This window comes from Osmerus eperlanus, chromosome 21 (assembly GCF_963692335.1).
Source record: "Osmerus eperlanus chromosome 21, fOsmEpe2.1, whole genome shotgun sequence".
Classification (NCBI taxonomy): domain Eukaryota; kingdom Metazoa; phylum Chordata; class Actinopteri; order Osmeriformes; family Osmeridae; genus Osmerus; species Osmerus eperlanus.
Window position 1 is genome coordinate 10,163,200 of NC_085038.1, and position 11,939 is coordinate 10,175,138.

The 11,939-nt window shown below is 49.0% G+C and overlaps 2 protein-coding genes across 3 annotated transcripts; both read right to left on the bottom strand.

Annotated features, from left to right (window-relative positions):
- Positions 1–1,877: 1,877 nt before the first annotated feature.
- Positions 1,878–5,159, bottom strand: ecrg4b (ECRG4 augurin precursor b). Of its 2 annotated transcripts, none has more exons than XM_062446891.1 (4): positions 5,037–5,159; positions 4,022–4,069; positions 3,298–3,461; positions 1,878–2,295 (listed from the first exon to the last, which is right to left on the bottom strand). In XM_062446891.1, exons 1-4 carry the CDS (start codon positions 5,098–5,100, stop codon positions 2,146–2,148), a joined length of 426 nt encoding a protein of 141 aa, XP_062302875.1. In that variant the 5' UTR covers positions 5,101–5,159; the 3' UTR covers positions 1,878–2,145. The 2 variants fall into 2 exon arrangements, with proteins under 2 accessions (XP_062302875.1, XP_062302876.1); XM_062446892.1 differs by lacking the exon at positions 5,037–5,159 and adding an exon at positions 4,151–4,230.
- Positions 5,160–7,260: 2,101 nt separating this feature from the next.
- otos2 (otospiralin 2) lies at positions 7,261–10,150 on the bottom strand. Its single transcript, XM_062447220.1, has 4 exons — positions 10,064–10,150; positions 9,665–9,790; positions 8,160–8,192; positions 7,261–7,554 (listed from the first exon to the last, which is right to left on the bottom strand). Exons 2-4 carry the CDS (start codon positions 9,726–9,728, stop codon positions 7,370–7,372), a joined length of 282 nt encoding a protein of 93 aa, XP_062303204.1. The 5' UTR covers positions 9,729–9,790; positions 10,064–10,150; the 3' UTR covers positions 7,261–7,369.
- Positions 10,151–11,939: the final 1,789 nt, after the last annotated feature.

The following is an 11,939-nucleotide window of genomic DNA, read 5'->3' on the forward strand; positions in this document are numbered from 1 at the left end:
ATACTGGAAATAGCTTTTTTCGGTTTTCTGCTCTCATATGTCAAGAAAAAACACTGGGCCGGCGGCTTTTTCTGCAGGATCAGGTGACCGTATTCCCTGCTGCTTCAGAAGTTCATCATCATGTGGCTGTGAGGGCTTTAAAGCTGATCAAACACAACGCTGAACCAACAGGAAATGGTCAAATGAGTGATTCTCCAGGCATTACCCATTGGGATTAGTGCCATATTTTCCCAATTTTGCTGGGGGGGGGGGGTATTATAATACATGCGTATAGTGCCATTGATCCTTGGTCTATGACACACAGTCTGTTTCAAGGTGTCAAGTGTGTGTTTGACTGCTAGGTGGGGTGAATGTATGGTTGGCTGCACGCACAAGAGGCAGTATACCTATCAGGAGACCTGAATGACCTCATCGACGCCAGCTGCAAGAACGCAGGAAGCCCTCGATTCATTTCAAAGAAACTCAAATCAATGGCAGCATCCACCCAGCCCTACTTTACCCGGCGTGTCCCTGAAATGCCAGGTCCAGAGAGGATGGTGGCCAACGCACAGCTGAAACGCTGGCAGACAGACTACTGATATTCCACACTGTACATGGGGATGATATGTTTAGAAACCAAGGCACAGATTTACCTCACAGCCTTTTTGAAGGCTTTGATTCTCATCTAGGTTCCCCTGTGCTATAGCATGACTACCAAAGACAATACCCTGTGAAGATTCATACATTCTAATCAATTTCGGGCCACAGCGTTTGAAAAGAAAAGGGTTATTGTTGACAGAGTTGACAGGAGATCAACTTGCTGATGCGCTTCAAAACAGCCGAGTAGCTCCTCGCATGTGGCCTCAACCATGTCTCCTCAGCTCCATCACCCCCCAGGGAGAGGATCTATATTTCAGTCACGGCACTTTCCCTCCTCGGTAAACAGAACCATTAGTCTCCCCCAAAACACGCAGTCTTTCTTTCCACGACCCCCCCCCCCCTCCCCTCCCCCCCACCCCTCTGAAGCAGTGCATTGTGGGGGGCCATGCTTCTCAGGTTGCCCTTCAAGACGCTGACATCATCTTGCGGAGTGCCGGGAACCCATCGAGGTGAAAGTATTTGTTTTCACGTGCATGTTCGATTTCCCCTCTCATATTGGGTGACTTGACTTCCTGCCTTCCGCGAGGGAAAATCGTTCCACAAAATCCAGTTCAGCAGTGAAGTGGCGTCAATTACCAGGCATGTGGGCGAAAATGTAACAGAAGTGTATAACCAGTGGCAGATGCCGGTTGGATTGATTGAGCTGGTTTGATTGATTGAGGTGGTTTGATTGATTGAGCTAATTTGATTGATTGAGCTGGTTTGATTGATTGAGCTGGTTTGGTTGGTTGAGCTGAATGTTTTACTGTGAGTAACTGGTAAGTTATGTACATGAAAGCACTTGGCGTGATAGCAATGTGGAGATTGATTTGAACGATCCAGTGCATGCCCACGCAGGTGTGCATGTGTGTGAGCGTGTGCGTGTTTTCTACTGCCCTCACCTGTGTCATCTGGACCGAAAGCCCTCCGTTTCAAGCAAAGAGTTCTAAGCCACATTTGACCATTCCTACATCATCACTTTGAACATGTTTGAATCTGGATGAGTAGACAGAATCCTCCTCTGGGGCTGTCTTCTGGTTCGTTCCCTGGTGCCCTGACAGCCTTCCTGCTCTGACTGCAGTGTAAGCCAGGGATTTAAAAGCAATAACATCCAGGGTTATCTACTCAGTACCACTCCCTGGATGCTGTCTACAAAATGTTTGCCTTCGATATTGTGTCTTTGTGTTTTCATTTCAACTATAACTGCCGTAAAACTCGCAGAAATGCAGGGGCGGAGCAGCAAAATCACACACTTCTTAAAAGGACCTCGTCATCTTTATTCCGGTAGCACACAGCCCTAAATGCCTGTGTGTGTCACATGACAGAATACAGAAAGAAACAAAAACTTGTAGGCATGTAAGCACTTATGATTTCAAAACAGTTACAGAGCCAAAAGGAGATTTTGAAGCAGATGGGTCCTTGTTCCTTGGCAGAGGAACAGAAGGGGGTTGCATGCTGCAGGAAATATGCGTGTACTGACAGGACACACAGGAAGACTCGAGAGTCACACAGTTCTTAGAAAGGGGATTAATAGTAGTCATAATTGACATTGGCGCCGTGTCTGTAAGTGCCCCGGTCCTGAGGACCAATGGCAGCGTTCTCGTCGTAATGATGCTGGTGTCCCTGGTCGCTTGACCTTGATTGGTCCATCCAGTAGGAAAGGTCAGTCTCCAGCCTCTGTATTGGGACAACATAGTGGAGTGATAACGCTGTATAATACCTTGTGTTATGATAGCATGGTTCAAAGCTAAGTGAATTGATTACAGCTGTTCAAAAAGTACACTTTAAAAAGCGAAAGGATTTGCTGCCTCAAAGCTTTGGCCAGACCACTGTGACAGACTGAATCCAAAACTCAAAAACCAGTAAAAGAGAAACTTTCCTCGTGTTTACTATAGCCTACTCTAGGCTGCCACCTGCGTTGGACGTGCAGCACAGTACACAAAGCTGCTCAGTGAACTCAGGACTTCCAAATCGAAACTACAGCGCGTGTTCACCTGCCGGTAACTGTACATCTGACAGCGCTGACAGCACCTCTCCCCATGACACGTGTTCACATTCGAGGGGGAGCGAGTGCAACACGACTTCCCGGCCAGTCAGCTGCACTCTCCGGCAGAGGACGCAGATGTGTGGAGGCAACGTAGCTCCGGTCATGGCTGTGACACGCACACGACGGGCAGCTGAGCTCACCCGGACACAGGTGTGACAGACACCGCCATTAAGAAAATCACGCACCCTTGCTGTGCTAATGCTGTCGCCTCGAACGGAACACAATTGCACGGGCACGCGCACGCGCACTCAGCTTGGAATAGACCGGTTTGGACAGGCCACATGTGGAGTTGAGATGTCGTCAAGAAGCTGACTGTTCCGCACAGGGGTTAATAGATACAACGAGCACTAGCCTAATCGAGTCAGTTATATATAGTTACACAAACACTAACCTGGTGTATACGGTATGTAATTATATTAAAGGAAATCAACGAAGTGAAATGAAAAGACTGGGTATTGGGTAAGGAAGAACATTTCAAACTCAAGTTAGTAACAGAACAAGCATGAGTTCCACAATAACAAACACTCGGTTTACAAAACCGCTGCTAGAGAATGCCCCCGGGTCCCGTTGAGCGGCGGGTTCCTCTCAGCAGGGAGGGCTCCGCGGCAGCGCGGCAACAGACGTGTACTCACAGCTTCATCGTAGCCCATGTGCATGAACTGCATGATCCACTGCTGGACATCTGGTCGGCTGCGGTCCCACAGGTTCCTCCTCAGCCGCCTGCCCGGGGGCGCCAGGAACTGCTTCGCCTTGGAGGGGGCCACCGCCAGCGCTTCGGGCCTCGCCTCCCCCCCCGCTGGAAGAGAGACGACAGACGGGGGTGGGGGAGGGGATGGGGGTGAGGGGCGTGCCGAGAGGCGGGGTGGTAATCGAGCGTCCACCTGATAGCACACACGCGGGGAGGGGGGGGTTGTCGAAGCCGGGGGAGGGGAGGCGCCCCCCCCCCCCCCGCCCTCCCCCCTTCCCCCCTCCCATCCTCCCACCCCCACCATTTGGGGGGGGAGATCTCGAGCATTTCTGACCCCCACGTCAGAGCCTGAGGCCACATCCGCAACACACCTATAAATACCAATCCTGCCTCTGGATTATTCATGATAATGATGCCAGCTGAAGCTGTCACACGTCGCTCAGCGCCTGCGCATCGACAGGACCTGCAGACCACCAAGCTCCTGAGTGGGAGTTCTGCCAGCTAGACAAGTGTGAACTTTCCTGTCGCCAAGGGAAGGTTCTGGAAATGTGTTCTTGGGACTCGTGCTGCAGGCACGTGTTTGGCGAGCTACGGGTCTACAGCTTTGAGATCCTCTCACCACAAATGTACACGAGAGCCGTAGGACACATCCCCTCAGCCGTACATACCGTCCCGTTTCTTCAGCAGGTTGTGGAGTGTGCTCCCCTTTGCGCTGTCTGTGTGAAACCAAAAGAGAGGCAGTTAGTTGTGTGTGTGTGTGTGTGTGTGGGCATGTTTGCGCATGCGTGTGCACGTACTTGTATGTTTGGGCGCACACATGTGTGCGTATGTTTGTGTGTGTGTGTGCATGTGTGTATGTTTGAGTCTGTGTGTGTGTGTGTGTGCGCGTGCATGTTGTTGTGTCGATTTCTGGGACGAATACAAATCCTGAAGCCTTGTGTAGCAAACCAGGGGAAACAGACCAGCCAATCCGGCACAGAGGGCGGGTCCATGTCTCTGAGTCACCTATTTCATTGGGAATCTGGCTTTCAAGTCCCCTGGGTTGTTACACTTGGCGGAAATTGTCCAGACCTCTTCTACCTATACCCTATAACTGCTGTCAAATGCATGTGGAAGCAGCTCATTCAAATCCCATTTCAAAAGCTCATGCATTTCTGAATGTCATAGAGATTAGCCAGTGAAGTATGGAACAGGCAAGTTCACAAATGGAAAGAGAGAATAGGGTTGGGTAGGATGCTGATGGGAACAGGCATGTAGTAGGTATCTTCTATCAGAGCAGACGCTACTGTTTGAGTGGATGTGAGAGAGCCGGTTGAGGACCAATACACCATTATCTCCAGTGAGGTTGGCTCCCAGACAGCGTAGCGTGATGGTGAGAGATTCTCTCCCCCGGCTGGAGCGGGTCTGGGTGCGCACATGCACGTCTCCCTTCCTCACTTCATCGGTCTCTTTAAGATTCTCTCCCCTTGGTTGTTTACATTTATGCTCGAATCTTTCTCTCACTCTATATTTTCCCTTCACAACTTGTATATTTTAGTTTACTTTAGCCACGGCAAACCCTCAGAGGCAATAAAATAGCTCCCGATATATTCAAATCTCGGACCTGTACTTAGACAACACCGTGTCATAATGGATCGAGAGAGAGAGCTCAAAATGGACAGTATATCGACCCAAAGGCTTTACCTGAGTAGTAGACGAGTAGAGTACCGAGCAGCAGGAGCTGGAGGAAGAGCTTGTGGACCGCCATCGTCTCCTCCACCGTCTCAGCCGAGGTTCTGAGGTGTCTCTGGGGCCAGGTGAGGGGTGGGGTGAGGGTTGGTGGGGGGGTGGGGGGACTGCAGCTGGAGCAGACGAGGCAGCCCCCGGGGCCCAGAGAGCAAACATTCCTGTCCTGGAGGGAAACCTGCTCGTGCCGGTTGAGGAATGCACACAGAGATGGTTTAAAGGGATAGTCCCCATGCCGTCTCCGGATGATTCCGGAAAACACAAAGGGTCGTCTGCTTAGGGTGTCCCATAGCGATGGCTGTGTGAATCCCTCCACGGTCTGTCGAATATCTTTTGTATACGACAGGTAGTCTCTATTCTGTTGTGGAGACGCACTTAACACAATGGGGTGTGGTGGTAAGTGGTGTTTGTTAGGTTTCAGCACGTTCAGTCGGTGTACCGCTGTGCGCTAGCCGGGGCCCAAACTCTTTCCCAACCCACTGTGATGCTCTCTGCAGTAGAGCAAAGCATTTCAAAATGGTCAACTGTCTACCATTTGAAGTGGTCAGTGGTTTGAATCTCGGTTTTCTTACACAGAGGGGCAGCTGTCGAAACAAAACAAAACATCAAACATATACTGATGTACACTGCTTCATAGAAGTACACAGACATCACGACACAGGATAAGTCACCTTTCACCTTTCAGTGTGATTTCACTCCCTTGAAATCACGCATGAAATCACTGCATGTTACCATGCAGAAAGAGCACAACATCTCAAGGGAAGGACAGATGTCTCTCGGTATGAAATAACTCAAGTCTTCTAGCACTTAACTTCAGTTCCTGCCATGAATTTGAAAGAAGTCGGACCCTCTAGACATGTAAACACCACAAGTACAGCAGGGGGCAGCGTGAAAGTGTGACACCTCCAGCAACGTTTGACTGAAATAGCTTTAGCAGGCGTTGGGTGGTGATAACACATCTGTTCCGATAACTGCTTTGGAGGAAATGTTCGAGAAGTGTACGGACATATCAAGAGAAAGACACTCAATTCTCTCCGTTAAATGAGACAACACATAAATGACTGTACGAAAACAACATCACTGACATAACTAGAAGAATCTTTCCTGAAAGATAGATGCTTCTTGTGTAGATGTTTAGAGGGAGACAAGTCAATGGTGCATTGTAGATGTAATGTAATTGAACCTTCCAATTAAAAACTTCCGGAAACAACCGCAAGTTTACAGTGGGACCCTGGTAAGCTTAGCCTTTCAATCGAAAGAAACCAGTCTGTTCCCATGTTAGTAATACACGCTTATATATACCCATTTAGTATATACACTTAGCATGTACACGCTTCTCTTTGGTGTATAGAATCTGAATGCTGCTCATCCTATTTATCCAATTTATCACTGATGGCACTTTGATCCGTTAAGAGGAAATATGACATAAGAGCTTTGGTGCAAGGAGGATCCTTGAATTGGCAATGTTCATTTAACGGCTGGTTAGGCTTTCAGAGGGACAGGAAGATTAATGACATCTGTCTGCATTCTCCTCCCAAGGGGGCGTGACCGCCACAGTCGCATGGGGACACGATACCCTCCCCCCTCCCCCTCCCACCCCATGAGTCTGAAATATAACTGAATCGGAAATATAACGCCACACTCCACACAGCGTGGTCATGGACCTCCCCTACTCCTCCCCTACTCCTCCCCTACTCCTCCCCTACTCCTCCCCTACCCCTTTCTTACATTATGGGGGGGGGGGGTGGGACGCTGTCCTGTTATTATATTAGAATTGGCACCATACACCATGCAGCACTTTCTACACACGATGTGTACCCACGACCAAGTCGAGGCTGAAGGCCAAGGAAAGATTGTTAATTGAATTCATATGAATGTGGTTCTTACAGCTTCATGGAAATCATGCACAGGGGTCTCTGAAGAGGTTCCATACTGCTAGTCTTCCAAACATGCCTCCGGTGTGTTTTTTGAATGCCTTGCAGTCTACCCATATTCATGAGTGATTTTCCCTGTCCTTCAGCACAGGTATCGCTGTATTGTGCCGAGCAAAACAGGGATGTTTCAATGACAGTACTATACTGGAGTGTCACAGAACAAAGGATTTTCACAGGGATGGTTCAGTGATCACAAATTGGTTTCAGAGAACTCAAGCGTGTAAGTGTGTGAAAGTCAACACCGTACACATATTTGTATTGATTTATTATTAATTATCAACAACCAGCAATGCCTGGGACCTCTATGGTAGTAACACAACAGTCAGTGTGAAAGGGTCGTGGGTTTGGATCCCTGGTTCACTCCTCTGGCTCCTCGGTGCCGTAGCCCAGCCGGCTGGCGGAGGGGAAGTGAGCCCAGAAGGTTCTGGCCAGGTCCTCGATCTTTTCATAGCCAGCGTGCGAGCGCAGCTCCTCCACCCAGCCGAAGAAGTCGGAGGAGGTCAGCGCCCAGTTGGGCACGTTGCGCTTGTCCCGGGAGGCTCCTGACGACCAGAACAGGGAAGGGTCACTGACGGACAGCACAGTACCACGGGCTCGGCCCAATTATACACACAAACTGGTTCGGTAGCTGTGGAGATCTAGCAAAACTTTCCCAAACAGTGTGGGTCTCCTGTGTCCCTGTTCCTGGAGCTGCACCAATCAGAGCAAGCGCAATCCGTCTCTCCACACGATATCTTACCCCCTTATACAAGCTAAGGTTACGATGCTTTCCTTTATCCAAAGTCAATAAACTTTCTGGTACAAAACGGCTTGTCTTCCAATGAAAGGAGAGCCGCATAGAGCCGTTGTTGAGCAGCAATGGCTTATGGTGAATTACAGGGAGTCTGGTCAGGCAGGGCCCCCTGGAGACCTTCAGGCCCAGGCTCACCTCTTTATAAGGGCAAGGTGGGGTCTGCTAACATGGACAACAATGCTGCCCACCAGAAAGAAATGTGCACGGTTCAACCCGCAAACTCTTGCGGGTTGAATCGTGCACATTTCCCCTGCTGTAGACCCTAAGAACCTGTTTGTTTCTGGATGCTCGTGCACACTCAAACATTGAAACGAGCACGCTCGTTTGATTGAGTCCAGTCTCTGGTCCACTTACCTTCAGCTTCCTCTCCTGTCATCTCCTCTGCCCCTGGGGGAGACAAAAACAAACCCGCAAAATGATTCAAACCATCTGACAGGCATGAAGCAACCGTTCGGCTTCTTCAAACTGCCTCGCTTTAGAGAGGATTTGATCGCGCCTTTCCTCACTGTAGTCGTGTCATTGACGTGAACGATAACTCCACTAAACTGGATATCCACAGTAGTAAAACACACATGGGCTGCTGTGTTCTGAGTACTGAAGGGATTTTTTTTTCTCGCCACCTCGGTGTGTTTGCCAATGCTCTTTCAAGCCAACACCCCCCGCACCTCCCCCATTTTCTCTCTCTCTTCTATCTCTCTCTCTGCCTCTCTCTCTCATCGTGTGACTGGGCTGCGTGGACCAGGCAAGCTACCAGCGGGGAGAGGCCGAAAGGTATGGAGGGTAGGGACAGAGGCTGAGAAAGGCAGTGAGTTGGAACCCAGGCGATGTGTCGGGAGAGGTGGCCACTTGTAAGTGCCCTTGGGCTCCCGTGACATTTGGACACGGGCGACCTTTCATTAGAGCGGCGGAGACGGGAGGGAAGGTCGCCCGAGCCAGAGACGAGACGAGGAGGAAACAAGCAGAAGGCCACCGAAAGCGAAGAGCAGAGGACTCCCAACTTGGTAAATAGACAGAGATGAGTGGCGGAGGCCAAGACAAACGACATCCCAGAGGGGAGGGAGGAGGAGGAGGAGGGGGGGGGCTGGTAGGAGAGAGAGAAGGGAAGGGGGCTCTCTGATGTATGACCCTGACAACCCTTAGCAAGCTTCATCAAAACACCGTAATTTATATTCCATCAATCATATCACAGACAAGCTCAAACGTAACCTTATACCCCCCCCCCCCCCCCCAACCCCCGACAACATAAAAGTGACGCTGTGGCAGTATACGTTCCATAGACGGTAAAAACGACTATTTCGCCTTTTTAGGGGACAACTAGAACAACATGCGTGCCGTGGAACAACAAGTACAACGTGCGTATTATGGACAGCATTGTTCCCTTGCTCCACTGGTGACAAGAAAAGTCATCCCAATGTCCTCACAGACCAGTTATTGATTACTAACTGCATTCCAATATTTAAACAATATGTCTGTGTGACAGCAGTTATAATAATAATAATGTGGTAAGAGACAGTATGAGGGAGATACTACATAACTTCTTCAAAGTGCACTACTAATATGAATCCAAACCGGAAATGTATTCTAACTTCCTAGTTAACTTAACTGCCTGAATTCAGATGCTGGCAGTTGGCGTTTCCTGTTCTCTCAGAGGAAAACCAAGGAAAGACAGGGAAAGGATCCAGCTTTGAGTGACAACCCAACACAGACCATTTCACACAGCGAACGGAACAGATTATTACCAGACCATTTAGTCGAGCTGGTACCAAATCGACGTTGGCTTCACAGTCAATTAATCAGAGCTGGCTAAAAGTCACAGATCCAGGATCAGCAATGCTTCTCCCCCTGCTGAGGTGACTCACCAGTGAGGTGGAGGAGGCCGAGAAAGGCCACGCCGAAGAGGATGAAGATGAAGAGATTACGCATGGCTGTCGGACGCAACAGGAGCAGAGGTGAACAACGGGCAGACCTTGTCCTCGACGACGGTGCTTCAGGAGAAAAGACGGGATCACACGTCATTCGGAAGTGAACAAAAAATAAGAAGCATCGAGGTGTAGGCCATGAGAATTCAAAGATTCAGCCAAACAACTTGACTCACAGCGCCACCAAACCACGAGCACAGAGAACAGTCGCTGCCGACACAAACAGGTGCACAAAGAAAAACGACTTCCGACACTTTCCTATCGTTGATGAAACAGACAGTTCCTCAACTTAAAAAGTCATCGTCGTGTTCTCCTGTTTTCGAGTTGGCGAGCAGATACCTGATGCTGGATGCTGAGTCTGGGCCTCCTTGGTGAAGAGTGTGTGCGTGGGAGGGTGTGTGGGCCCGGCTATACCCGGGCCAGCGATGGGAGAGAGGAGCCCTCCTGGATGTGTTTGTCTTTCACACTTCTGCTCCACATTCTATACCTCCCCTCTGAGCCAGGCTCTCTCTCTCCTGCTTCCCCTCCACATCTCACACCTGTTCCGGGCTGAAAGGCCGGCATTGTGGTGAACATGGTGCAGCAGGAGTGACAAAAGGCGGGAGGAATGTCGAAACTCAGTCTGCTGTCTGCTTTTCAAAGAAAACACTGACCAAAATCCGAATATATAGTATGTTCTTTTTTTTCACTCCTAACAGTTACAGAGAACTGGTACAAATAGTTAAGGAGAATCCAAAGATTACCAATATATTAATATTGTGATAATAAATGGATTCATCATGGTCATGGATTCACCATGACCTCCAAAGACCATGAAAACGACCCCAAAGTCACACATGAATCAAGTTTCAAAAACAGGCACACTGTACTGAATTACCAGTCCTCAAACCCATATATATATATAAAAAGAAACAGATTTTCACTCGAGGCTCATTTCCCCTACAAAGCGGAGGTCTGGTTGGGGAAAGGGAAAACTCTGGAAACTCCTGAATCCACATAGCGGCAGCTCCTCGAGGAGAAAGATGGACAGATTAGACGTGAGGTACAGCATCAGACCCATCTGGATTGGATCTGACACTGTGTTTAGCTTGAGGAGAGAGAGACTCTGTGACTACAGCAGCCTGGGTAATGGCAGTATCAGCATCAGAGTGTTGTTAGGTAAGCTGTTATATCAATTGGGCCTCTGGGTGCATTTTCTTTTTTTTCTTTACGCATATGCTGCCATCTGCTGGTAGAAATGGGAACAAGGCAGTTGTGATGGACAGTACACAGTGTTACCATGATCTTTTTAATGAGCTGCTGCCTTGTTTCAGAAAGCAGTGGAATCTTGGGATCACACTTCTCCTGCTGGGTGCAAGGTGAGGCGTTATTGTCACCAGGAAGTGAAAATGATGAAAGCTTCTTCTTACTTTGGTGAAATCTTTACAAATGTTGTGCCAGCACAGACTGATATAATGAGAGCTGCTGACACAACGATACCTTTTGTTTTGCTTATTTAGGAAATCTTTTTATTGAACAAAAGCATTTCAGAATGCACCATACTTGGAGTTGGAGTACAGTACCTTTGCGCTGTATATAAATTAATATATTTACCTTTTGTTCTGTTTAAATAGACATATACAGCTGACACGAGAATTAAATTACAGTGCTCAGTAACATTAAGACAGACCTTTAGAAAAAAAAGCAGAAACATTGAACCAATGTTGGCCAACCCCCCCCCTCCTCTCTCACCCCCCCACCCCCCCCACACACAAAAAAAAGGAATTTAATGTTCGTGAAACGGTGTCTTCAATTGGCTGCGTCTCGCTCTTCAGAGAAGCGATGGGTTCACACATGGGCACACGGAACATAAGCGATACCAGAGTGGCACATCCGGTTGTACATCTAAAAAGACATTCGACTCACAGCATACTATGGTTAACATGGTCGCTTCCACACCACAAGGCCAGGGGGCGCCCTAGTCCCTTCCTGGCTCAAAGACAGTCCAGCTTCCCCCGTTCACCTGAGGGACCTGACAACTCTCCAGCCAAACCAAGCAGCCAGATCTCCCGACATATCAAGACCACATCTCCCTTGCTGCGCTGGCTATTGTCATGTACGGGAGGTCGAGGAAGTGTCCTTACTACTTTGGCTGGACACTGTTTTCTGTTCCCACAACTAATCAGTCAACGGTATCCAGGGTCCAACTGGATGGAGCTGAACAGAGCGTGGGTGT

Coding starts and splice junctions, on each gene's coding strand:
- ecrg4b (XM_062446891.1), bottom strand. CDS start 5,100: ATGGCGGTCCACAAGCTCTTCCTCCAGCTCCTGCTGCTCGGTACTCTA. Junction 3,462..4,021: donor CCTGCTGAAGAAACGGGACG/GTATGTACGGCT, acceptor TCTCTCTTCCAG/CGGGGGGGGAGGCGAGGCCC. Junction 2,296..3,297: donor ACATGGGCTACGATGAAGCT/GTGAGTACACGT, acceptor GTCCCAATACAG/AGGCTGGAGACTGACCTTTC.
- otos2 (XM_062447220.1), bottom strand. CDS start 9,728: ATGCGTAATCTCTTCATCTTCATCCTCTTCGGCGTGGCCTTTCTCGGC. Junction 8,193..9,664: donor CGGCCTCCTCCACCTCACTG/GTGAGTCACCTC, acceptor TGTCTCCCCCAG/GGGCAGAGGAGATGACAGGA. Junction 7,555..8,159: donor GACAGGAGAGGAAGCTGAAG/GTAAGTGGACCA, acceptor TCTGGTCGTCAG/GAGCCTCCCGGGACAAGCGC.